This window comes from Notothenia rossii, assembly GCF_949606895.1.
Source record: "Notothenia rossii genome assembly, chromosome: 7".
In the NCBI taxonomy this organism is placed as follows: Eukaryota; Metazoa; Chordata; class Actinopteri; order Perciformes; family Nototheniidae; genus Notothenia; species Notothenia rossii.
This window is the reverse complement of record NC_136905.1, coordinates 36,640,567-36,667,387: the sequence shown is the minus strand read 5'-3', so window position 1 is coordinate 36,667,387 and position 26,821 is coordinate 36,640,567. Positions and strand designations below refer to the sequence as shown.

General features: G+C 39.1%; 2 protein-coding genes and 1 long non-coding RNA gene across 9 annotated transcripts; 1 reads left to right on the top strand and 2 right to left on the bottom strand.

The window, feature by feature from the left end:
- Positions 1 to 319: 319 nt before the first annotated feature.
- On the top strand, positions 320 to 9,524 carry LOC307047199 (uncharacterized protein). Of its 6 annotated transcripts, XM_079693986.1 has the most exons (14): positions 1,389 to 3,326; positions 3,417 to 3,515; positions 3,697 to 3,929; positions 4,018 to 4,196; positions 4,282 to 4,372; positions 4,564 to 4,908; positions 5,050 to 5,167; positions 5,243 to 5,335; positions 5,447 to 5,548; positions 5,882 to 5,998; positions 6,120 to 6,307; positions 6,553 to 6,705; positions 6,977 to 7,176; positions 7,347 to 9,524. In XM_079693986.1, exons 1-8 carry the CDS (start codon positions 3,248 to 3,250, stop codon positions 5,296 to 5,298), a joined length of 1,200 nt encoding a protein of 399 aa, XP_079550112.1. In that variant the 5' UTR covers positions 1,389 to 3,247; the 3' UTR covers positions 5,299 to 5,335; positions 5,447 to 5,548; positions 5,882 to 5,998; positions 6,120 to 6,307; positions 6,553 to 6,705; positions 6,977 to 7,176; positions 7,347 to 9,524. The 6 variants fall into 6 exon arrangements, with proteins under 6 accessions (XP_079550110.1, XP_079550112.1, XP_079550111.1 ...); XM_079693984.1 differs by having other exon boundaries at positions 320 to 3,326; positions 6,120 to 6,705; XM_079693985.1 differs by having other exon boundaries at positions 6,123 to 6,705.
- A 1,860-nt stretch (positions 9,525 to 11,384) lies between these two features.
- Positions 11,385 to 14,411, bottom strand: LOC307047201. The gene is made up of 2 exons (XR_013810368.1): positions 14,245 to 14,411; positions 11,385 to 13,017 (listed from the first exon to the last, which is right to left on the bottom strand). It is a non-coding gene; the product is annotated as an uncharacterized lncRNA (long non-coding RNA).
- A 3,047-nt stretch (positions 14,412 to 17,458) lies between these two features.
- LOC307013007 (uncharacterized protein) lies at positions 17,459 to 23,616 on the bottom strand. 2 transcript variants are annotated; one of them, XM_079640233.1, is made up of 6 exons: positions 23,026 to 23,616; positions 21,620 to 21,785; positions 20,040 to 20,309; positions 18,909 to 18,971; positions 18,137 to 18,180; positions 17,459 to 17,752 (listed from the first exon to the last, which is right to left on the bottom strand). In XM_079640233.1, exons 1-6 carry the CDS (start codon positions 23,236 to 23,238, stop codon positions 17,591 to 17,593), a joined length of 918 nt encoding a protein of 305 aa, XP_079496359.1. In that variant the 5' UTR covers positions 23,239 to 23,616; the 3' UTR covers positions 17,459 to 17,590. The 2 variants fall into 2 exon arrangements, with proteins under 2 accessions (XP_079496359.1, XP_079496360.1); XM_079640234.1 differs by lacking the exon at positions 18,909 to 18,971 and having other exon boundaries at positions 17,578 to 17,752; positions 20,071 to 20,309.
- Between the last annotated feature and the right edge of the window lie 3,205 nt (positions 23,617 to 26,821).

Below are 26,821 nucleotides of genomic sequence, written 5' to 3'. Positions count from 1 at the left end.
TGCGTGTCGGGGCCAGCACCTCAGGGGTAAAACGCTGGGTGGCCAGGAAGAACCGGTCAGCTTCTTCGGCTAAAGCGCGTGGCTCAGTAATAGCCGTGTTAGCGAGCGCTGTCTGAACATGCGGCGGCATGTGCCGAAGAAACAGTTCTATGAACAAAAAATTGGGTTCTTCCGTACCTAGCAGGTTGAGCATCATTTCCATGTGGTCAGAAGGCTTGCTGTCTCCCAGGCTATGAATAGCGAGCAGGCGTCGGGCCCGTTCTGACCGAGACAGCTCGAAAGTCTTTAGCAGGAAAGCCTTGAACGCTGCATATTTATCCTGGGCAGGGGGAGATGTAATAAAGCCCACCGTCCGGGTCGCAGTGGAGCTTCCCAGTGCCGAAACGACGTGGAAATAGCGTGATGCGTCATCAGTTACTCCGCGGAGGGCGAACTGAGCCTCCACCTGTGCGAACCATGCAGCCGCAGATGTATCCCAAAACTCCGGCAGTTTGAAAAAAACGGCGTTATTTGCCATGCTCGGTTCAGTCTCAGATCCTTCTACGAGACTTATGTCGGGGTCACCAATGTAGTGCCGAGAGACGGGAGTCGGAGGCGGGGTATCGAAGGTACAAGCTAGACTTTTATTTAACATCAGAACAACATGTAAACAGCTTTCAGCCCGGGAAGATAAGACCGGGGCAAACAGGAAGTCCGGTCAACTCACTAATGTCCGTGCGGAACAATACCCCAACCCATAGTTCCGTGGGTGAATAATGTCAATCACCACAAAACACATATTTCCAAGGCACTCCTTTATAATTATTAGGACAAATAAAAACAGGTTTGAAATCATTCCAATGTATACTATAGGACAGTAAACCAAAAATATTGTTTAAAACTGGAGAGATTTAAAAATATGCATAAATAAATGTTAACTGGTAAAATAAGATATGAATGAACAACACAAATAAAATAAGTTACATTTATTTATTATTGGCTATGGTAGGTTATTGGAAATGTTCACATATTTGATGAATAAAATGCAAACCGATCTTTTTCATATGGGTGTTTAGAGTTGTACCCCCTAGATCAGTCTCTAGTAATTGGGCGCTCAAAGTGCACCAGATTGAAGCATTTTACTTTAAAATGTTAAAAAAATCTTCCCGGGGGGGCACCCCCGGACCCCCCTAGAGGATGTGAAGTCCACCCCCCCAATTAAAACATGTTATAATACTAAATACATTTGAAGCCTTTTATATTAGCTGTCCACCATGTCAATATGTTTCTCTTTTTGTAGTGTATTGGTCTTTTGTAGAGGTTTTTCATTGCCAGCTAAAATCTTGCCTAGGGCAGCAAATTGGTCAAAACCAGCCCTGATGTCATCCCCACAGCACCCCCCATTTGAAACATGTTCCCACGGCTATGTGTTGGTCATCCCCTGTGTGGCCTCTGCCACGAGCCGGCTGTTATTAGGTGAGATAACATTTACCTTTATTTAAATTACTTTACCTAATTGTAATTTTTCAGTATTAATGCTCAGTGCCCTGCTATTTCAGCTAACATGCATGACTTTTGGGATGTTAGAAAACTGGATACCTAGAGAAAACCCACATGGAAATGAAAGTAATTCTAGGATATTAGAATAATTTTGTATTTCCTCCCAAGGTGTAGAGCAGGGCTATTCAACTACACATTCAGTTGGGCCAGATTTTATAACTACAAAATTCAGCTGGGTCAGACATTCAGCGGCCTGTAAAAAGCGGGTAATGACACATTTTAAACCAACACATATTACTGCGATGAAAAACATGCAATTTTTATTCATTGTTCATCTAACAAAGGTAGGTCAAAAAGAGCATAAAAACACAACAAATTAGCATTAATTTAACAGAATCTGAAAAAAAAGTGCACAGTTGTAGCATTACATTTGTTTGCTTTAGAAGTCAAATATTCAGGTTATTTTTTTTTAACCAGGCACATCACAAAGTGCATTTACTGAATACAATAATAGCAGTCTTAATAAATGTGTTCACATACAAAAAAAACAGCTAAAGAGCTCCAATGCAACACAAAGAGGTAGTACTGTAGCAATATTTTTTCACTTTTCAAGTAATAACAAAAAAATCATACGTTTTGGTCCCATTTGTCCCAGACACATTACAAAGTGCACTTAAATGAATACAGAAAGAACTGTCAAACACTTCAGTTCACAAACCCATAACAAGGGATACGGCTAACTATATGAATGAATACTACTGTACACGTCTACTATAGTAAACTAGGTGCTTACTATCACCTCATTTGTGATTTGTCATCGCTGACTTTCTCAATGGGAGAAGGGACATTTTTTGTTTTGAACAAGAGCAGTGATTTTTGGCTCATAGGATGTCAATGCAATCCTAAGACATTGGTGAAGAGTGCTGTCAGTCAGGGAGCAGCGAGTGCTACTTTTGATTGAGTTCATGTGTGAAAAGCTTGATTCACATGTGTATGTTGATCCAAACATACTGAGCACACAGATCGCTACTTTCTGAACGTTAGGGAACTGCTGTTTTTTGACATCACTCCAAAACTTCGCTGGCCCGTTAGTGCGCTGCATGTCAATAAATTCCAGTGTATATTTCCCCTTGTCGATGCAGGGGACCACTTCCTTTGCTCTGGTTGATACGTCCCCCTCTATTGCAACAGTGAAGGGGTCTCTGGCAAAGCCCATCATCACGTCTGTGGGCAGAGCAAGTCCATCCAATCGACCGGCAAAGTTCTCTTTCAACCTCGCAATGAAATCTGTCATCACATCCGTGATTTGTGCCGGAGATGTGATGTGTTTGGGGAGCGTCGGAAAATGCAGCATCCGACCCGTGCTCAAGTCGGTAGCGAAAAGGTCCAGCTTGACTTGGATCTGCTCCACAAGATCAATTACCGTTTTGTCTCTGTTTACGCTTCGGAGTTGAGAGGGACATGTTTTAGAGTTGCTATCATAGGACCACCGTTACTAGCACCACTAGATGCACTTTCAAAAAACGTGCTGCGTTGTGGTTTGGTGGTTTCTATGCAACGCGGAGTGTTGCGTTCATGGTCTGTACTAGTGTAGGAATTTGGCTACGGGAGGCTGGGCCACTCGGGAGTTGGTTCTGGGCCGCATCCGGCCCGCGGGCCGCCAGTTGAATAGGCCTGGTGTAGAGAGTGTCTCCCCGAGGAGTGGTTCTGTGGAGACTGTGATGTACTTCATCACAAGGACCAGCCACTCCACAACAGGGACAGTTTAATGAATGTTTTTTTTAAACCAATTAGTCCAACAACGTGTGTTGTTAGAGTGGAAGGTGGATATGACACCCATGACCAAGGTATGCTCTCTCAAACTTGCATTTTGATGTTCACATGTCTCTTCGGCCAGCATATAATGGTAATTAGTGCTTTTCTTTTTTTTTTGACAGCTTGCATATTGCCAACTGTGAAGGCACCCAACTGCTCCTGTAAAGGCACAAACTTCACTGTGGTACCAGGCAAACCAGTGATTTTAATTACCATCAATGGTAAATAAATATATATATATTTGGATTTCTATTGAATTGTTGTTATATGTTTACTGTTGGGCTGAGGCATTGTGCTTCCACTTGGAGTAAAACCTTCATGTAATATCTGTTCATCTTTGACTATTTGTAGATGGAACTGTTGTAAAATGTGTCTTAATTATGTTTATTTACTTGTTCCAAGGGCGTTATGACTTGCATCTGCCACTATATGTCTGTCAAACTTGCCAGCAGCAGTGGACCCCCGACTTGAAAGTCCTCCTTAAGAGTGGATACTGGCCAGCTTCGGTCAGTATTTCCACACTTTACACCTTGGACCTCCTGAGCTCCTTTGAAGAGCTCAAGGTCATCTCTCCGGGATTCTCCAGACAGGCCTTTGCAAAGCTGCTGGAGCATCGCACAAAGTGTGGAGGAAGAGTAAGTGTAAATATTCTTTAACATATTATACATTATAACATTTCCGTAAATAGACAAAATCACAGCAATATATGTAATTATCTTCCAGTCTGGACCTGTCAACGGAGATGCACTGCAGCGCAGCTTTCTGGAGTTCTCCTATGCCTCGTATGAGGAAGACCAGCTCTGCTGTGGTGCTCCTTTCATCTGCCCTGCCTGCACGCCGGAGATGTTGGCTGTTTCTGCCGATGGAAACAGGAAGCTGTATCGCTTTCGGCGAAGTGGAAGGTGCTGTTTTTACAATGTTGTTATTTAACTTTTTTGATTACTGTTTATATTTCATGGATATATTTGCTAATCTTTTTTTCCTCAGTTCTGATGGCAGCGCCTTTTTTAATGGGCTCTTTGTAGCAGAAGACAAGGTGGCTGCATTTGTCGACAAAATACAGAGATCACTGAAAAATGCAAGTTTTTATTCGTCATTTTACCTTATAGGTATATCACAAAAATAGCCATGTATATCCGACCCTGACTTTCTTCAAATTCAGCTACTTCTCCTTACCATCTTCTCCAAAATCAGATAATTAGAACAAATGTTGTAGATCGTGATTCCATTGCTTTTAACTGATTTGTCATGATGTAATGTGTGTCTTAGACCCAGGGAAGAGGCACATGTGGGGACTCCCAGTGGACAGCAGCGAGGGAGACGTCAAGGAGGGCTTCGAAGCTGGATGAAGAAGGGATGGAGGTGGCTGTATGTCGCCATGGGTTTCTTTTGAAGGCCTTAAATATGTACAGGGGGGAGATATTTGCCTACCCCCTGTATCTTCAAAAGGAACTCATGCCAGCCAAAGCCAAGTTCTTCGCCATGGATGTGGCTTGCAAGTACTGGCCGTACATGGAGAAAGCTGCTAGTATCCTTCCTGCTCTCCAGGAGCTGACCACCATGAAGCCATTCCTCAGTGTAATGCATGCTCGAGCCCATGCTACCAAATGCGAGGTATGTGAAATATTTTTGTATCACGTACATTTATATTTTTTATATTTATAATACTGAAGTAGTAAATATCTAAGCTATACTGTTTAGTATAGTAGTATGTAGCCTCTTTGCACAACAATTCCAGCAACCTTTTACCATCAGATTATATGGAGTGGGAAGAACCAGGAGGGAGCAGGGATGACCGCTGGGGAAGAGGTGGAGCAGGTCAACAGCTACCTGTCCCGTTGTGCCCTGACAACAAAATACATGTCCAAAGCAGGTGAGTGGAAGGTTTTGCCCTATTATTGCATACTTTTTTAGATGACACATCATAACTTCATGATTGCTTTCAAAGGCACGACTGGACATGCTCACAGTGCATGCAATGGGATGGAACATGAAAAAAGATGACTCCCTTCATCAGGCACTTTCCACAAGATATGTGAAGGTGAGCCTCCTATTAAAGGAGTTGTTGTGTCCTTTGTCATTTGCACATGGCTTGTTGTTAATCATAGCAAGTTTTAATCTTGATAAATGTCCATCGTCTACTGTTTATCAGACTAGTAAGAGGCTCCTGGAAGAGACTGCAAGTCTTGAGGAACTCAAGACGGAGCTACATTGTGTCTCAGATGACATGGTGTCGACGTGGAATGGGCATCTGGTAAGCACGACGAGATAACACCAGCTACATATCATTGTCCATGAGTGTTTGAATTTACAGATTTGATCCTAAAGAGCAGCCAATTTTAAGGCAATAAGGCTGATTTTTCATGCCACGTAATGGGACCCTCACTGGATTTCAGTAGACAGGGACATAATCTTCAAGCAATAGCAAGCCAACTATGTGTCCATGTTTATCTCTGATATGTTCCAGTTTCCATAGTTGTACCATCAATTTGTGTTAAAAGGTGTTAAATATGTTGCACAACTTTGTTTCTCAAAACCGTTACGTGTTGTGTAACAGTACATTTTACTGTCAATATTATTTCTACAGGAACATCAGAAACATCGGGTACTTCTGAAGAGATCCTTCAAACAGCACTGCAGCAAAGCATTGAGGGGCTTTACCTACGTGTGAGGCAGCGGAAGCAATCCCTTTACCAACAGAATGGTATAACAATATAATGTTTTAGGTTGCAGATTCAACCTACTGAATTATATATATTTTTTGCACTTTTAAATATAGTTTGTCACATATCCCTATCCCACTACTTCATGTCTTTTTCAAACAGCAGCAAGCTCCGCCATCGACTTCGAAGGAAGCTTGCAGACGACAAAAAGCGCCTTAATCAGGAGGTACTGAAGTACAACCAGCTGGTACACGACTCTGCCAGAGGCATAGATGTTGCTGCGGTGGAGCATTCCCTCTCTGGAGGGAGCATCATGTCCGCGCTGTGGCCGTGGGAAGTTCATGGCATGGGTCAGTTTTCAGATATTTCATAATAATTAATTTGAAGTTCTGTTATATGAAGGTATACCTTGCTGAGTTATGCACATATCATGTAGAGTGTTAGAACGTTCATTTAGTTTAAGGGTATATCTTAAGTTTTCTTATTGTGTATACATTTGATTATTTTGAAAGTACATGTTTGGAGTTTTAAACATATTGTTATGCTATAATGAAAATGTGATTCATGTATATACATAACTGTGATTGGATTTTAGCTAACTTTACAGCCAAGAAAAAGATACTTGATCAAGTCATGCTTACACGGAGACTGCAAGAGGAGAAAGGCATACTATTGTGGGAGATGGCGCAGCATTGCACATGGTTGCAGAACATGGCAGTTGCTCTAAAAAATAAGGTGGCTGAGGAAGGTAAGTTGAAAGCAAAACTTAACCTACCTTGTAAAGTATGAGTTTTAAAGGTAAAAAAGTCAGCCCAAATCATTCTTGGTCACAGAAATTGGATGGAGTATAATGGCCTTTGCCCTTTCGACCCGGCCATTTTACAAAATGAAGTCCCTTGACAGTGACAATCATCTTCATATGTACATGGGAGAGAATATACTCAATTGAAGTGCTCTGGCCTCGTGAAGCAATCTTACTTTATAGTATTTCCATATAACAATATTTTGTGTATTTTCAGATGTAGACAAGGGGAATGGAGGACTTGGGTGCACCCTAAGAAGGAAGCATGCTGAGGCGTTGGAGAGGTTGCAGGTGGTACTGCAGCAGTACAAGACTGCTTTAGGTCCTGATGCTTGTTTCCTTCAACATGAAGAGGAAAGTCAAAGTGGCCTAAGCAGTCCAGACACCAGTGAAGATGAAGAAGGAAACATAATTTAGGTAATTTACTTATGAATTAATGTACAGTATCTTTGTTGATTTAGCCTCAACCTAGACATGTTGCTGTTACTTTTGTATTCATTAATGCTAAACATACATTGTGTATTCAAAAACCTCAAATTTGGTTTCTGATCTGACCCTCTTTTTTGTTTCTCTGTATTTTTCCCCAGATTGCTGCTGCTCTGAAGCACGAATATCCGCCAAGACTTGATGTGCTATCAGAAATGTAAATACTTTACTGACTTTATATTTAGAGATTGTATTCATACTCCTCAATGGAAGATCACCCTTGAATATGTTGACCATATGACTTTTCCCTATGCCGCAGCATCAGGCCAAACATTTCACTTGTACACAACTTAAATTGTATTGAAAAAAATGCTCAGCGTCCCTGGAATGCATCCTGAGCAATGAACCATTCACTTTTGATCCTTTTTGAAACACTAGAATGTAAATTCCTAAATCTCCAAGTGTATCATGCTGGTTACCATACAACTTGGTGAGCACATCATTGTCCAAGAGCAGGAGGTCTTTCCCTTTTTTCCCAGAACGGGATGCCTATGCATTATTATTTTCGATCTCTTATAGGATTTACCTGTCATTAACTTTATATGACTGCACCTGTTACACCGCAGGCCAATAACAGCTTTCCTCTAATTGTTCATTTTTGTTTCTTTTGCGTTACTTGCTTTAGTTGCTTTGTCAGTTATATTTCCTTTTTGGTCTCCAGCTATTAACCTGATTGATTGAAGTGCTTCAACATGTACAATGCACAGTCTTTTAGGATGTATAATTAGGGACAAATAGTTTCTTTGGTGAATCACCTCATTGTTGTTCTCAAAACCAAATAATTAGGGCCGGGACTCGATTAAAAAAATTAATCTAATTAATTACAGGCTTTGTAATTAATTAATCGCAATTAATCGCATTTTTAATCGCATATAAATATTTGACCTGAGAACAGTGAGAAGCAATTTTTTTTCACATGGATTTTAGTACACCATTGAATAATGACTGAATACATAAGCTTAAGCAACAAAACATTGTTTATTTTTTTCAAGATGGTACTTAACCAAGACCAACAGAAAAGTGCAATTTTTGCCATAAAGTGTAGCAATAGCATATTTAGGAATATAGTACATTTCAGAGATTCAGGTAGCCTATAGGTAGGTAGACCTTCTGTAAACTATAACACTTTTTTTTTTAAGTAAAACAATACTTTCAAGTACATTCAGAACATTGGAAACCCTGACTATTAGAAAACATCTCTCTCTTGCTTCAGAGGCCATAACAGACTTTGTTGATTTACCAACAGTTGATTTAAAAAATCTAATACATTTCAGTCCAACTCTCTCAATAACCTTGGCCAAAACAATAAACAGTTCAACATAAAGTGCCAGTTGCACCAACAACGTAATAAATAGTTCAACATAAAGTGTACCATTTAAAATAAAATAAAAAAGTGCCAGTGATTGACCTCAATCCCTCCTATTCTTCCAATATCCTGATGAAAAATAAAATCTCTCTGTTGCATAGGCCACTGTTTGATCAACGCGAATTGGGTGTGGGTCCTTGTACTCCGAGTCGGGCTAACGTCCACGCTAGCTTCCACGCTAGCTGCTATATGTTTTGCATTGAGGTGATACTTGAGGCTTGATGTGCTGCGGTGATATGCGAATTCCTTTTTGCATCATTTGCAAACAACCGTGCTCTTATTGACGCTTCCATCCGTCCGTTGTTTAAAACAAAATGTCCCATTCACGGGGCCAACCAAAGCGGTCTCATCAGTTTCTTCGTTCACGTTTGACTATTGTTCACTGTGGTTTGTTGTTGTCTGAAGTAATGAACGTTAGTTGGTGCTCCAGTATAATCGGTACCCCTGAAACTCATCCAGTGAGAAACGTTCCGCGGTGCAAAAATAAGTGCGATTAAAATGCGTTAATTTTTTTAACGCGTTAATTTTTGTGTAATTAATTAATCTTAATTAACGCGTTAAAGTCCCGGCCCTACAAATAATACATTGTTATAAATTGTTATATTTTATTTACACATAGAATGTACATGTTTAATATACACAGTTAAATCATAAAAAAATGGTTGTGTTGTATGATTTCTTAATACTGTATGTTATAACCGTTTGCATAACTTGATTTTATGTTCTGTTGTCCTAGCTTTTCATGTTAGACTAACCCCAACGCTCTATAGTCAAGACATACACCCTTATGGTGGCCTTTTACTTGTATTGTGGTGAAACACATAAGTAAACCATTACCAGAGAGGACCATTGTATTGTTTAAAAACAATGTTATTGATGTGGTTGGTTGATGAATAAATATAAATTAAGCATACGTCTGTGGTACTTTTTGTTGTTTACATCACACTGCATTATAATGCGTTTGGAAATAAATTCATTTAGAAGTAACAATATGGGTTAGCACTTGAATATTTTTGTAAAGAGATGATCCTCATCCGGAACACTGGTTGTTGGTTTAAGATAAGATAGAACTTTATTGATACCAATTTGGGAAATCTTTGCGTTGCAGCAGCATTAAAACACATGGCATTATACAATACAAATAAAAAGACAAGAAATAAAGAAGAAAATATACATGTTGAATTTACAAATGAGCAATAACAAGATATGCAAGGTATTATATTTACATAACTATGTGACAGATGGAATATTAAATATTACACTGAATATGTCAAATGTACAGTGAAGAGAGAAACTATGGAGCAGAGAGTTCTCTTCCAGCCAGAGGTGATTTGTTGTACAGCAACACGTTCTCACTCTCAACCCGTCACATGTTGACGGACGGTCAGGGCCCCTCCCCGTCACCGACTTGCACAGAGCTCCCTGAACGTTGGTAATAGACACGTTGGGATCGAGGCGAAATGCTCTCCGCAGATCCATTCTCACAGCGTTTATCAACCTTTTTCTTACTCAATATCAAGCCACACTTATTGTTTTTACTTTATTTTAATTGAATAATGTAGGACTTTTGTTGCCGTCAGTTATGGGGAGAGTAGGGGCTCAGAATACTGAAATCTATTGTTTCATCGTTTTTTCCTTCTAATTTTGTATTCTTTTCTAAACCACACACTGTTATTTACTCAACAACACATAAGTATCCTTGTGTGTATTTATTTGTTTGATTAATAAACACAAGTTGGACTCCGTCAGGATCGAGGGTCGGAGCAGCTCATTTGCTTTAGAGAATTTTACACCCGGAAGTAAGTATTCTCTCCGCTTCGCTTGACAAACCCAGCGCCGTATAGATAGAAGAGCTACGACAGCGGAAGTCCAAAAACGGTTATCGTCACGTGGTTCATGCAGACGAGAATTGTTCCCCGGAAGTTCATGGCGGGCAATGTGAATGCATTGATAACAGGAGATAGAACTTCGACTTTTGGTAATTATTAGTGAATAAAGGTTTTGATTTGCAATATTTATACAACAAATCGATATGTGTATGTATTTACATCAATATGTTTTAAAAAATAAAATAGAATTTGCTACTAGTTTACTGCCTTGGTTAAAGAGCCTGTTGCTGTTTATTTATAGCTTTGAATTCTTTCAAACCAATATTATCTTCTTAAACTTGTATAGTAGTCAGGAGCATCACTTTCTAATGTTTATTGATATATTTAGAGGGAGGGGATCTAAAGGAATACTTCAAAATTCAGATTAGATTAATTTCTACCATTTTCTTAAATTCGTTGATAGTTTCAGTAATCCCATGGTAATTGAGGACACAAGTTATCGAAATGACTAATGTCATCTTTATGGCTTTCAGAAAGGACAGGAGACCGACAGGTGACTATCAAAGGACTAGCAGCAGCAGCAGCAGCATGATGATGATGTTAAATGTGTTGTTTTAGGAACATCCATTGCAAATACATGGAATTCAATAAACGTTGAATAGCATATCATGCAGTTTGTCTGTGCCTTTTCCTCCGTGTTGTCCTGGTTTGCTGTGCTGCCTCCTAGTCGCCACCATGGTTTGCTGTGCTGCCTGGGGATGCTCAAATCGCTCCGAGAAAGGAGTACGAATGTACGGCTTCCCCACTGACACAGAGCGGAGGAAAAAATGGCTGGCTCAAGTCAGCAGAAGCAATTTCAAGACCAACAGCAAAACATATGTGAGGTAATTATATACAAACACTGCATTTTCACTTTTTCACAAAACGAAAACCACACCATTGGGAAAGCTTAATGTTTTGTTTAATACAAAAAAAAAAGGGAAAGGCTTGAAAAACACAGAGTTGAGACTCAGGGTGCAGGGTGAGGGTCTCAGTGCAGGTATTCAGGCTCCATTGAATCCCCCTCTGGTTCTTGTACTGAAAGAGGGAGTAACAGACAGGAGAAAGGGTTATACACACCTATATAGCACACCTATTGGATGGGAAATTGCCTTGGGGAGATAAGGTGTGGTCTTTGTTCCCAACTGAAGTTATGGAACTTTATTATTTGTGACTTTAACAAAGTATGACAAATGGCATCAGTAACAGATGTGATATGAATTTCTATAAAGTTGTCTCACATTCTTGGTCATATTTTATATACAGTATGTAATGAGTATAACATGTCCAGTAAGTATAAAGTGTTTCCTAATACTGTGTATTCAACCACTATGGAATATGTATGTGGGCAGACAAAACTGAGTTGTTCTGTGTGTGAAGTAACCTCAAGTCACTCCGCAGGCACATTTTGATGCAGACCAGTTTGTCAAGACAAAAAAGGGCAAGACTAGGCTGAGAGCAGAGGCTATACCAGCCATGTCAGCACCCAGCTAACATCACTGCCCCTCCACCCGTAACATCACTGCCCCTCCACCCGTAACATCACTGCCCCTCCACCTGCCAACATCACTGCCCTCCACCTGCCAGCACCCAGCCAGAGGAGCGCAAACAAGCAAGGTGTCCCGTCATGTACCTGGAAGTTTGGGTTGGCAAAATGGAGTGAGAGAGGGACTTGAAAAACCTTGGTGGCTCTCTACTCATGTTGTTACAGTTGTCTTGGTTACACCTCTCAAGTTTTTTTTGTGCCATTTCTACATCTTTAGAAAATATGAAATAAAAAATTGAAGTGAAATCAAACTCTTCTCTGGAGAACAAACTTTGATTTCTCTGTCTTGTGAGTTTGCAGTCTTGCTCCTCCACCTGTAACATCACTGCCCCTCGCACTGCCATACAGTAGGTTACTAAAAAGATTACTTATATAATACAGTGATATAATACATGTTTAGTATGCTTACTTATATAAAACAGTAGTATTAAACTTACCTTGTGTTTTCACTCTCACTTAAGTCCCTCTCCCTTTGCCATCAATCCAAAATCAGCTGAGCTGCAACATAATACAGACAGGTAATAATCAACATAATCACAAGGACACAATATGGCTCTGCTAAAAACACTCACTCTTACACGCACAAAACTTTATATTTATCTAATATTTAACTCCCTCCACCCCCGCATACAATCCCGTTTATAAGCCCCTCTTCTCTAATTCAACAATGTTGGACGAAATGACATTAAGAGAACGGAATTTACAATTAAAAGGCTGTTCAACGTGTGCTGCTAACTTGATCCGGTAGCTTTATCTGTTATCTGTAAACGTTCCCTAAATCTACTAATTTAGGGATAACCCACTGACATCCTTTAATACACATGTTAATTTGAATCAGATGTACTGATAATATCCGCAATATAAATCTTTAAACTTCTTCTTACCTTTCAAAAGTCCGTCACGAACGGTCTATTATGCTGCAACTCTACTGCGCTGCTAGCCTTGGCGCTAACTTCCGGGGAACGATTGAGAGGCTCCACGATCCGCCGTTGCTGTAAAAAAGTGGTCCATTGGAGTGAACGGAGATAACATAACTCTCAGTCTATACGGCGCTGGACAAACCCATCCATGGACAAAGGTTATGGCTAGAAAGGATCCCTCTTGTGTAAAACTCTCGCGAGAGTTTGGCTGAATGTCACATGGCTGAATGTTTACGTTTGGCAGGCAGCCTTTCAGTTACGATCGTTAACATCAGTGGGCCACAGCAACTGATGATGAGAAGCTAAACTATCTATTAATTATGTCAATTACAGGGAGTGTGATTGTTGAAATAGGGTGTTAGAGATCTTGCTGGTGTTCAAAGAAGAATGACAACACTGTAGATCACCAACACTATGATTTATTTTTTATTCACAGGCAAGTCAACGTTGTCGCAGTAAAAGTCCCAAGATAGCTCCTGGTGCAATAAAATGTTCCCTTGCAGTGTTTTACTATTATGTCTGATGTTTCTCTATTAATATTGCCGCTGCATTAATGTGTATGTTGCATCATGTTACTGCTGTAGATGTGTTTCCGAGCCGCTCCAATTACAACGAGAGTTACAACGAGAACGTGACGTCATATTTACACTAGACGGATCCTTTCTAGCCATAACCATGGACAAACCCCGTGATAGTCCTCAACAGAGGCGCGGGAAGGTATTTTGAGTGGGGGTGCTGAGGTGCTGGACTCCAGTGAACACTATTACGGGCACTAGAGCACGCACAAAAAAACTCCCCACAAGCAAACACACAGTAAACCCGCGACTGTTACAATGAAGGCTCGATAATCAGCTCACGGCATATAGGCAGGGGTAAAGTGCTATTTTTTACGAGTGGGGACCTCTAGGGGGGTCTGGGGGGATACTCCCCCGGGAAGATTTTTTTTAAATATTGAAGTTAAAAGCATCAATCTGGTGCACTTTGAGAGCAACATTAAGAGATCTATGGATACATCTCTCAACACCCAGATGAAACACAACTGTAAGCAGATGTTCTTTTTCTTTATGGATATTTTACAAATCACTCCCCTTTCAAACTGTATTCTTGTTTTACTGCCATATAGTATTTCATAACTGTTTTTCCTTTATTCTCTTATTTTTTTTATAACCATAATGATCATATGAAGGTGTGCCGCGGAAATAATCTTTTGAATAATTTTTGACCAAACCGTTTGAGACCCACTGAGATAACTTAGACTAAAGTTAACTATCTAAACACTCAGAGAGTCCTTTAGCTCACCTGAGCCCCTCAGTCTGAGAGGAGAGCTCTCCTCCAGCTTATTGTGGAACAAACAGCTCCGTATGTCCGTTAGTGCAGCTAGCTAACCAGATGCTAACAACACGGTCCCTGCTGCTGGCACCGGTACCTCTCTCTCTCCCCCTCTCTCACACACACTAAATGCGCTATTCCGCACACACACAGAGCCGCGAGCTTGAACGACACAAGCACACTTTTATTTCCATGCAACTCTCTGATTGGTCTGGTGTCTTGCCTCTGTTGCATTCACTGAACATGGGAAATTACAGTCCTGCCGTCCTTTCTAGTGTCTTGATGAGGTTCACGTAAAGCACGGTTAATGTATTATATTATTGAGGTAGAATTGTCCGGGGCTACAGAAAAAACATTCGGGGCAGGCCAAAATATTATTTTACCAACAATGTGGAATTTATTGACTACATATTACACAGATTATGCACAGCGGGAGCAGCAAAAACCGTCAAATAATAATTCAGACAGGGGAGCTCCGCACCCCCTGCCTGCCGCTAGGGGGTGCTGCAGCGCCCTCAGCACCCTCCTTCCCGCGCCCATGGTCAAGCTCTGATTGGATGTTTGAGTGTGCGCCGAGGGTTACGCCGAGAATCAGACAGCACTTTGAAATGGGATGGAACCACGGCAGACTGTCCAAAACTGGATTTGAACGGGTCCACCCCCTCCCCCACCCCGTCCCCAGAACTACAAATGTAGTAACTGTGTAGTAACTACACACTATTGTGTGTTTCGAAACATGTTCTATGGCACGTCTCTGCTGGAAATTGTTAAAAGACGTTTTCATATTTCCCATACTAAGAAGTTGCCAGTATTAAACTGTGTACATCCCTGGAGGTTTAGGGGATAGGAAACACTCACATTTAAAACATATAATTAATAAATGGGGGGAAATTGCTTGTGCCCATAATGGGCAGCATTAATATATATATTAATGCTGCCCATTATGGGCAGCATTAATAAATAATAAAATAATAAAAATAAATATAATATATATAATATAATATAAATAATATATACATATATATATAATATAATATAAATAATAAAGCTCTTCTGACCTTAGCTGTCATGTGGGTATATATACATGCCAGCTAAGGTCAAAAGAGCTTTATTTAACAGCTCGTCTTATGTCTGTGACCCCTCCTGTTGTTCATTGATAAGCCTGAAACATGCACTTGTCAAGGTTCAGAGGCATATTTTGCAAATATGGCAGTAGCCATCGATCATCTTAAGATAAGATATACTTTATTGATCCGAAGTTGGAAACATTTGCGTTACATCAGCATGTGTAACAGTTGTAAATATGCAGTGGTGTTTATTTGTAAATCATTTAGTATAATCACACAAATTCTGTGTTTAATAATTCTGTGTTCTTTATTTATTGAATGTTCAATACCTGACAAGGTCGGAGATGAACAACTTGGGTCGCAGGTTCCTCAACAGTGCATTACAAGACATCTATCAATATGTGTGTATACCTCCACCATTAAACTGTCATATTCTGCACATTTCTTATACTATCTACATACATCTTATAAGAGTATAATACATATGTATAATATCAGTTAAAATAAGTGCTTAAACATACAGTAGTTAACATTGCAGGAAAGCAATATATTAGTACTTTGTCAGGCTTAATATTTATACCCCCAAAGCTTTTTTCTTATTCAAAATAAGACTTTAACCTAAAGTATTCTTTAATGTTTAAATAAAGCCTTATTAGTTTGTCTGTCTGTGTCTCCTATTAATATCTAATAATACAAATAATACATTTCAATAACGTGCTTTAACCACTAGGTGTCCCTTTCTATCAGCTGTGCACCGTTATGGTGTAAATATACCAATATACCGATTGGATCAAATATAAAAGTCAGCCGAATTAGTATTGATACTGCAAGGAATTGACCGTCCTTCAACATGTGACCGGTTGGGAGTGAGAACGTGTTGTGTACAGAGTTATTGCAGTCGGCAGGAATGTTTTCCTGTATCGGTTCCTGTGACAGCGGAGCTGCAGCAGTCTGTTGGAGAAGGAGCTCCTGTCTGGTGGGGGGGTTATCTGTCTGTCCAGCTGCAGGTGGAGAGGATGGGTGGGGTTACCCATGATGGAACCAGAATAAGGTTTTTTTGGCTTACACACCTTTCATCATAGTGGACAATGTTGTCATATGCAATATGTTTGGATAGTTTCACCATTGAAATGCATTTGATAAAACTAGGTGCTCTAGTGCCAAAGTTGTGGCCCTAAAAAAATATCAACTATTCATTTGTATGGCATCCAGAGCTTCCACATTTTAGGGAATATGTTTTTTGATTTAAAATATCATCAATGTCATAAGCAATGGTTCCATTAAAACCCTCCTATCCCCCCCTTACTTTGGTGTTCGCGGTCAAATTTGACCGGTCCTGTTTTAACTGCTATTACATTAACACAAAAACCATGAATCATCACCAAATTTCATTCATTTCATCAACATTGTATGTTGAGTTGGCCCCTCAGCTCAAAACATACAAAAACACAGAAGAATAGAAAGTTAACCCATTGAAATGATATGAGAGCAGTGCTACAAACTACAATTCCCATTAGATACGCGCCCAACAATCGTTACGAAGTACACAGAGATGACATATTTGTAGTTCTTCCGGCGTGTGTGCGTGGACTCGTTCGACTTGCGTTGACGGCCGTATAGGCTCCATTTCCTTTCAGAAATCCGTCAATCGGGCGCGATCCGAAACTAAACCCTGTGTTTAAAAAAATATAAAATACAAATTTGCACTTTTGCCTCCTTAGCAACGGCAGTATCGTTTGGGTGGCGATCTGAGTTCGGGTACCGTATCTGTGACGTGACAAAGGGTCGCCGTGACAACGTGGTGATGAGATGTGGATAACTTTCCAGATAAAGACCATCCTGATACTCGAGTTGTGGTTTTCAATAAGTGAAAAAGAAAATTCAAAGTAATCACTACCATTTTAATATCTCAAGCATTTGTCCCCAAAAGCTTTCAAATGTAGTAGCAAAACCAGTGATCCAGATCAGGATCATTTTAATTAGGCCTATAATTAAATGATATAATAATAATACATTTTATTTTTAGAGCGCTTTTCTGAAACCCAAAGACGCTTTATATGCAAGCCTACCTCCAAAGCGTTCTACTTCGGAAGTTAAACAAATTAGATAAGGCAGTGGATGGCAAAGTACCAGATTTCACACATGAATATGCTTAAAATAGGTTATGGTGTTCCTATCACTGACAATGAAATCATGTAGTATTTCAACTGTAATTTCCTAAAAAGTCAAATGCATTTTGGTGGAGGTTTTCATCTTATTTCTAATAGAAACATTAAATATGACTCAAATGGAGCATATAAACAAGAGAACAAACGTGCAAAAACAAAACTGGTGTTCAAATAACAGATTTTATTTTTATGCATTATCCCGGAGAATTCTTCGGCTGCCAGGAATGAGCCCACTCCTTGCCACTGAAAACAGAATGGAATAATGTTAGTTACAGTTACTGGTTTCGTCTTTCCAAAAAGCATAAACCATGTGTGAAGCAAACATCTTATAACTCAATTTATATAAGTAAATGTTTCATTTACCATTTAGAAAAAGTGAACATAGAAATGAAAACAAATGTTCTAACAAACAATAAAACCAAACAAAAACACATACATTAACAACAATGAAGTTAAACAATCATTTGTTCCTACACTACTTCAGCTGCTTCAGTATAACAGCAGTGAAATATATAAGAGGACTGGTGGTAGATTTGGATGTTTTGCATTTGTTAAATATCATGTGTTTGTTCTCCAACATGGGACTACATCAGATGACATGAAGCCAAGTAACTGGAAGATATATACCATACTGGACAGGGCTCCCACTCCACCAACATTTCTGCTTTTCCCTATCAAGAGAAGAAAACAAATCTCTAATTTTGGAAAGACCAAACGCATATTAGCTATTTAGCAAACAATTGTGTTGGAAGTTTGTAAATCATAAAGCACAACCTATGCATTACTTTTATTCCCGTCTAACCTTTCTCATTCTTTCTTTTATTACACTCCTGATGGGGAAAGTTTCTAGGCGAGTGTGGTAGGAGCAATATGTGAACTTCAAAGCAGGTTCCACATACAGTATTAGTCATATTAGAAATAAAATAAATACAACTATGAACACTTAAGTAGCAACCAGACTTGCACGATGAAAAGTGACCACACTGTTATCACTGGTCAAAAGTTACTGTATACATAATTGAAATGGAACCAAGCTGCTCTCAGTCCTAACATGGGATGCTCGTTTGAATGACCATACCACTGCTGAGCCTGAGATGACCAAATAAAATACTGCACTGCTGCTTCCTTTACTGCCTAGCATTCTCATCATCACCTTATCAACTATAACTGTATGTATTTTAGTCTAATTAGACAATTAAAGCCCTTTGGATTTTTGGATAATGTATCAGTTATAGTTATTAGTCACAATATAGCATTGTTAACTCACTGAAGAAACATCAATCACTGCGTTTACATGCACTTTGCTAAAGTACATGTCGATAGATTTATTAGAATACCAATCAATTCGACTCATGCAAATGTTTATAATCAGTCAAAATACTTAATACTGTTAATATACCTGACTTTTTCTTTTTGAGTCTAGGACCAAGTACTGTGTCCCTCACGGACCCTGTCCTGACAGCTGTGGGTTGAAGAAAAAATATTACTATATACATACAGTACACCAAGTTAAGCTTAAACTCAAGTTTCAAAATACATCCCACAAATGCAGCATCACATGATGCAATAGGTGTTAGGTACAGATATTTTTTTGTTATTGCGATTTAATTGAGGTTGATCTATGAAGTCTAGGTGTTTTGTTGTCTTGCCTATATAATTGACTCCATACTTTATGTGTAAGGAATAGTTTGATAAATATTAACATGTTGTGCTGTAACGTTAAATGAATTTAACTTTGATTCAAAAACCTAAGTTTATTCCCCGTATGTTCATTATGGGACAGTGTCGTATCTAAATGCAGTTTTTGAGTATAAAGTTTAAATATGCTGCATGACGTTGTTGCATGAGTTGCTTCGAAGTTTACCCCTATGGTCAGGGATTGCTTTAGGTAGACCACAATATTAATGATATCAACCTCTCGTACAATATATGGACATGAGTCAAATCATTTTGATGTAATCAACCTACTGCCCAACGCTACAATGTAAGACCCTTTCTGTGTGTAAACCAAATCACATAGGAGTTTTATTTTGTGATTTATCAAATGTAAAGTAAGCCTGCTGTTGCTTTGCATTTTTGTGTGAAAAAGGTATAACCATATAGTAACCACATGTCTGTTCAGAAATGAAAGACTGTATTTTTCTAAACGTTTAATATTTATTTATATCCGAGTACCTAAGGATATACACATACCCAAGTATCCCATTTTCCTTTCATATTTATGAAGTTGTAGGTGAAATTGTTATTTAGATTAAGCTATTGTTGTTATTATTATTTACCTATTGGAACAATCATTATTCCCAAAAATGCAAGAAGTGCAATTAGGTGTTTTGAGATATTGTAGAAGCATGACTTGTCAACAAGTTACCTACAATAATTTTTTAGGAAAATATCGGAAAACACTCTTGACTTTTATAAATATAAAAGCTGCAAATCTCAGAGAACAAATGTCACTGTGTGCTGTGTGCTCTGCATGTGTGACCATTAAAGAGGGTTTCATCCCTCCCATTCAATCTATCTATTTTATTACCTGGCCCCTCCGTGGTGGTAGCCTGTCTCACATCATCCCGCTGCGGCTGCTCCTCCTGCCCCACCTCTATGATGGTGCACTGCTTCACGGGAGGGGTCTTCAGCACCTCCACCTGCACGGTGCTTGTCTCTGGCACCTGGCTCTCTGTGGTCCCTGCCCCCTGCCAGTTGTTTTCTGGTTCAGATGGGTCACAGGGTGTGAGGTTCAGCGTGACTGTCTCTTCCTCAGGATCTTCCGCAACCCCCTGGCCAGTGGAGTCCAGTGTCCAACCTGTGCAAGTTAAACAAATGTTGGTCTTGACTTGCTTAAGACAAAGAGGTTAACTCATATATCTAGAAATAAGAAATACAGCGTGCTTAAGGTATGTTTCCAGAAAGGGTCAAAAATATACTCGTCATGTCATAGGACTGTGTGCAGTCAAAGTTAATAGCAGAGAAATTGTGGTATTTATCCAGTCAACCATTTATGGTTTTGTTTTTGCGATATTATTCTTCCGATTTGTGTCTACATTCTACATGTGATGTGACATGTCAATTTGTCGGTAGACAACATATAGACGTGTGCATGTATGTTCCCTTACATTATTTACATCCACACATTTTGTTCAGAATTTATGAGACTGACGCAAACTTGTTTTGCATAAGTGCAATCAAATAAGTAGCAAGTCGCTTTGGATAAAAACATAAATGTAATGTAAAGGGACCTCTGGATGCACTGGATAACTGCTTTTGTTTACAATCCGAGAAACATGACCTTAATACAGAACTGCCAAACTGAATATGTGGTCAACTGGGATCGTCTTCATGTATTGTGCTCTTACCATTAACCTCAAAATATTTCTCCCTTTTGGGCGTTGATAAAGGAAACCGTTTAGGAACGGTTTGCTAAAAGGAAATTGCTTAAGGGATGGCTCAAGCCTAAACATACATTTCAGTCATCAAACCCAACTACCTTGACATTAACAACTTTACAACTTTCAACTTGTATACAATGAATGCGCAAGTGGTAGCACAATACCCCAAAATGGTTTTTCAAATTCACGTAAACTTGCCTAACTATTTCCTGGTAAATAACAGTTAAATGTCCACAAGTTCCCTCTGCAGAGTAAGCCATGTCTCATTAGGCTACATACTCAGTGTTTAAAAATGTATTTATTGTATGTAGTTTGCTAAAATAATAAACAGTCAAACGTTGTCCATAACCCTAAATATTTTGCAATCACTTTCAACTTTTGTAATACTTTGCAGCTAAAAATAGTGACAGTTAACAGGTAGAAAGGATGTGTGTTAGTTGTCTCACAAAAATATAGTTTTCCAAACCCAAATAAATGGCTCGAATGACTGCTTTCTGGCTGTATCAAAGGATAAATACTGGATCAAGTTGTTGTCCCACAAGATTTAAATGGATTGAAAACAGTCGCTGTAAGTTGTTGTTAACTTAACTGACTTTATTAAATGGGTTGATCCAAACTCATTCCATATAACTGTGTTGGTTATCAGGAAATGTTAAGCTCTCCATTGATACAAACATTTTGTGTACACAATACTGTGAACTGTGAAGATATAGTGCAAGCATCTCACCTTCACAAAGGTACTCATAAAAAGTGCCTATCTTGTCAAGGTAATCCTGGGCATAGGCGGTCAGTGTGCAGCGAGGGGTTAGGATTTCACATTTGACGTCCTTCTTCCTGGTCTCCTTGCCAAGAAGCAGCACTGGTTTAAAGCCAATGGCATGGAGTTTCTCAAGCTGTAATGACAAAATAATATATTTACTGTTTAAAGAAATGGAAAGGAAACATCAACAACAACAACTATATAACTACAACTATAACATTACTGATGACAGCATCTAGTTGTATGCCATTCATAAACCTAGATGCTGAGTTAAGCTTTTGCAGAATCATTATTTACCAGGAAGGGTTACACAGTAGAAGCAGAAAATATTTTATAGACAAACACAAAATACAAATAAATCAGTATCCTGAGTCCCAGTTCAAACCCTGATAATCTTAAAGTTAAAGTACAATAAGATACAAATGTGGGACCACTCAACAATTAACACTTACAATGACTATTGCATAATTAAAAATGTAACACAATCCAAGCATAGCTTGACACTGTTGAAATTGAAATTGCGTGCTACGATGTAAAACGTTCCCGTATGTTGTGGCTGCAGTTGTAAGAGTAATATAGAGTAGTAACATACAATTATGTAGTCTTATTAAAGGTGGGGTAGGTAAGTTTGAAAAACCGGCTCGAGATACACTTTTTGTTATATTCCATGGAATGCTCTTAACATCCCGATAGCAATGAATATCTTAAGTGCTTTGACAAAAAATCCATAAAAAAATGTCATCTGTGGAAGCCGTAATACTTTAAAAAGCACGACCAATCATCTGAGCCGGCCCGGCTAAAGTAACTGGATGGCCTACCTGCCTGTCAGCCTTCCATCTGTGCACAAACCTATCTCGTGCCCTCATTGGTCATGTGCACGTTCGTGTGTGTTGGAGGAGGGGCTCTATAAGAAAGTGGCAGATTTTCTCCAGTTGTTTTTTTTTTCAAATTCTAGCGATCTCGAGCCGGTTTCTCAAACTTACATACCCTACCTTTAAGGTCTAAAAGTGTGTACATAAGCAAGAATGGAACACAGCATGGAAGTGAAGGAAGTGCTCTGTTTATTTAAATGTGTAGTTCAATTAAAATAGTGTCCCTTGGCTGTGAAAGTTAAGATAAAAGTAGTTTTAAAATTGAAAGAAAAGAGAATATTAAATAATACCTTTGCAATAATATCTGTATTTGAAGTTGATATCAAAGTGTATATTGGTTAATAAGATACAAACATCATTAAGAAATAAATGTATATAAAAACAACATTCAACTTGATCCTGGCCCAATATATTGGCAAACAGTCAGGGTCCGTCTGTGTCAGTTCTTTGGTGTCAGCTTGGTGTGTCCGGGCCTTAACATACAGTAAAAAGTGTACATACCAAGACAATGGCTTCATCCTTGATGGAAGCAATGTTGTGGTTCTTCTTCTGCCCTGACACCCAACCCCCTCGCTTCTCATCAAACCTCTTGAGCTTCTTCTCAAGCCGCGGCTTTTTTGGCTGCTCCTTAAGGCAATGTCCACACATCTTCTGTGCACAAAATAAAATGTTCTGACAGAAGGGACATGTCTTTTTTGTAGACCCACCTGGCATGATTAACACGGGATTACAAACAGACAGACAGACAGACAAACTGACAAACACAGGAAAGTAGAGAAGTGCACAGCATAGATAGAAGGGTGAATAAAGAAATAGATGATAGATATAAGAGAGCTTGATAGGGAGATAGGGAGATAGGTTGAGTTTGGCTCTTAAAAGTGCCGTTGGTTTTATGATGGTGTAGATCAGTGTATGGGTTTGTGGTGTGGGTACAGGAGCTGCAGGAGAGAACAGAAAAAGTGAATTATGTAGTGAAACTAGTTTTTTTAAATGAACATTGTGACGGTTTAACTACTTTAGACAGACTGAGTTCATTTACGTGTTTCCTGTTTCATACGCGTAACAAGCACATGGATGTGGACTATGCCCCTCCCCCCCAAACATATATTTAAATGTCGGCCAGCGTTAGTACTGTCATGTGTAAAACAAAAGCGATTAAGATAACGTATAACTCACACTTTAACACCGATGTATTTAGCCGTAATTAAAACAAATATTTTTCACACACCACTTATGAGCTGATATAAATGTAGCTAAACTAGTTTAAGCTTATGTTGAACGTGAGCTAGCTAGCTAGCTGCCCGCAAGAATAATTTCACATTAATGTTGCTTTGCTGATTATGGCGAAAGCATTTATCAGACTTAGAACAGTTCAGTATGTATGATGAACCATGCGAGTAAAGGCTTAAAAAAAGGCCCAATTATTAAATCTAAGCAAAACATGTATCAGACTTTAGTGACCCAACTTACTTTGTCAGAGGATGGATCGCAATGCCGGTGGCAGCATCTTTGGCCAATAGGTGGTGCTCTGAATGATGTAATTTTACATTTCCTATATTTTGACACGATAACTCTTTAATAACCTAAGTAGCCTACGGACAAAAACAAAAAAGTATATATTGCCTTATAAAATGCAGAAAAGTTTAAACATCTAACATGATAATAATAAATAAAAAATAATGATATCTTAAACCAAAATAAATAAAATGGAAAATTAACCGACAACAACAATTTAACATAAATAAAACAAGGATTAAAACAAGGATAAGTTTGACTCAATGTTGTGTAAAGTACCCGTTATGGTTAAAAAACATTTTTTTATTTTTTTATTTTTTGAAAATAATACAGCTTCCAGCTTCCCGAGACACGAAGAGGAGACACAAACAATTCTTCCACTTGAAATGCGTTTAAACTGTTTCAGAGAGATGTTTAATCGGTTCATTTTAATTGGGGATTATGGGTAGTGTAGTGTCTTCGGCCATCCTAAACTCGATGATGCTCGAAATGTCCCTTATAGGCCTACGTCTGTTTCCGGTTATTTTTATTTTGAAATTCAGTTCCTGAAGGACGGCAAAAAAGCCCGAGATTATTGAATTAAACAAATAAATAAAAAAAAGGATAATTGTGTGTTATTGTTGACTAAATAACAGTGTGTTATTTTGAAAAGAATAACAAATTAAAAGGAAAAATGAGCCCCATTTATTTTCCTCACAGACAGCAACAAAAGTCCGAAATGATACGATTTTAAATAAAAGCAATAATCGTGGCTTGATATTGAGTAAGAACATGTTTTTATGAACCACACAGCTTCTGGTCTTCCTATAACACGTAATGCCGTGAGACTACCAACAGAAATACATTGCTTTTAAAATCGTGTTGTGCAACACGAAAAAAAAGTGGAAAGACTACCAATAGAAATACATTGCTTTTAAAATCGTGCTGTGCAACACGAAAAAAAGGGGAAAATCGTGTTGGTGAACACGAATCAATAGATTAAAAATCGTGTTGGTGAACACGAAATGCCGTGAGACTGGGTTGAATAATTACGTCTTACCTTTTTGATTTGTGATCAAAAGTTGTGTTCACCGGAATAAAAACGCCGCCCCAGGTTAATCCAATTTCTTTGTGTAACGTATAATTTTTTACTGATAATCCACCATCATATTTATGGCAATATACTGGGTATAAGGTTTTGCCGTCCAGGCTTGTACTTTCAGATGTGCTTTGTTTGGTTCTATGGAAATGTTTACGTGGATTTGGGAACTGCCCCTCGATTCTATTGGATATTTTGGTTAAGAAATAGGTGTAAATCACCCAAATCGACCAATGGGTTCCACTGATATGGTCCTGCGTAAAGTATGAAGAATGCCAGCAGGCGTAAGAACATTACGCAGCCGACTTCATTTATTGTTTACTACCGTAAGGAAGCAGGAATTGCAGGACCCAGAGTGCACGGAGCACAGAGCGGACAGCAGATAACGGAATTGCAGTTTTATTGCTTATAGAGCTCCTGCGGATGATGTCACATATGCTGGTCACGTGACGAGAAACGAAGGGGGCAGCCATTTTGGCAGTAATCGCGTCAGTAAATTCATTGGCAGGCACTGGCAGACTGTCGAGGATGGTGGATAACTGCTGTGCACCAGGTTGCACAAATAGGCGTGGGAAGAAGAAAGGTGTATCTTATTATCGCATTCCAAAAGACGCGGAGAGGAGGGAAAAGTGGATCGCAGCGATTAAAAGAGCCAGGAGCCGTCTGAACAAGACTGAAAGATGGGACCCCCCGGCCGTTTGCTTTTGCTTATGCAGTGATCACTTCATATCAGGTGGGTGAAGGAATACAGTACAATGCTACAAAAAGTTTTCAAAAAGCAAAAATACAAACTAGTTTCAGACGCACTGCAGTAGCTATCCAAGCTAATAAACAAACATGCTAACGTGACACTGCCGTAGCTAGACAAGCTAATAAACAAACAATGCTAACGTGACACTGCCGATTGTTAACTGTGTTCGTTATTCTCCCGACCAGGAGAGAAGCTTTAAAATAGGAGACTAAATGGAGTCTCTGTGAAAGTTCAATTGGGTACTTTAATTAAAAAAGGCGCGGTAGTGTTACAGACAAAATATTGTTCAGTCAGACAAACAGCTGTGATCCGCTCCTCGATAGGGAAGCCAAGAGCGTGGATCTCTCCTCCGGTGGTTTATATATGGTGTGCTGGCTCCTCCCCGCCAGCCGGCTCGCCTCGTCTCCAATGTCCGTTATTGCATTTAAACAGAGGATAGGTTCTTTTCACATTCAATATATGCTTAACACACCGTTTCTCCTCATATTCTCTTTCATCACTTTTCATTTAACACATTCTAAACGCTGTAATCAATACTCTAAACAATACTTCTCGGCTCGTTTGGTTTCCGGTCATTCCGGAAGTTGTCACATGCTACTCTCGTCTGTAAACAATGTATTCAAATAAACTGTACCTTCATTTAATATTCAGCATGGTAGTATCTCGACATCTATAGTTGTAGTGTTAAATCAGTAGGCTTCGGTTTGCACCACTCTATATCATTTCGCTACTAAATTCACCTCTTCAGGAAATCGTATATTAGCCACATGCTAAATGCTAACCGGAGATGAAGGATTTTCAGAATAAAAGCTTAACTGCTTGTGCACAAGAATTTCTGGTTTTTCAGTATAAAAGAGCATTAAAACTGACGGCATGTTTAAACTACATTTCCCCATTAAAACATTGATTTTAATTTCTAACAGTCCCTCCTTACACACCTAAAAGGTGTGTAT

Coding starts and splice junctions, on each gene's coding strand:
- LOC307047199 (XM_079693984.1), top strand. CDS start 3,248: ATGAATGTTTTTTTTAAACCAATTAGTCCAACAACGTGTGTTGTTAGA. Junction 3,930..4,017: donor GCACAAAGTGTGGAGGAAGA/GTAAGTGTAAAT, acceptor ATTATCTTCCAG/TCTGGACCTGTCAACGGAGA. Junction 4,373..4,563: donor TACAGAGATCACTGAAAAAT/GCAAGTTTTTAT, acceptor TGTGTGTCTTAG/ACCCAGGGAAGAGGCACATG.
- LOC307013007 (XM_079640233.1), bottom strand. CDS start 23,238: ATGCCAGGTGGGTCTACAAAAAAGACATGTCCCTTCTGTCAGAACATT. Junction 21,786..23,025: donor AGGATGAAGCCATTGTCTTG/GTATGTACACTT, acceptor TTGTCATTACAG/CTTGAGAAACTCCATGCCAT. Junction 17,753..18,136: donor TGGGAGCCCTGTCCAGTATG/GTATATATCTTC, acceptor TTCTGTTTTCAG/TGGCAAGGAGTGGGCTCATT.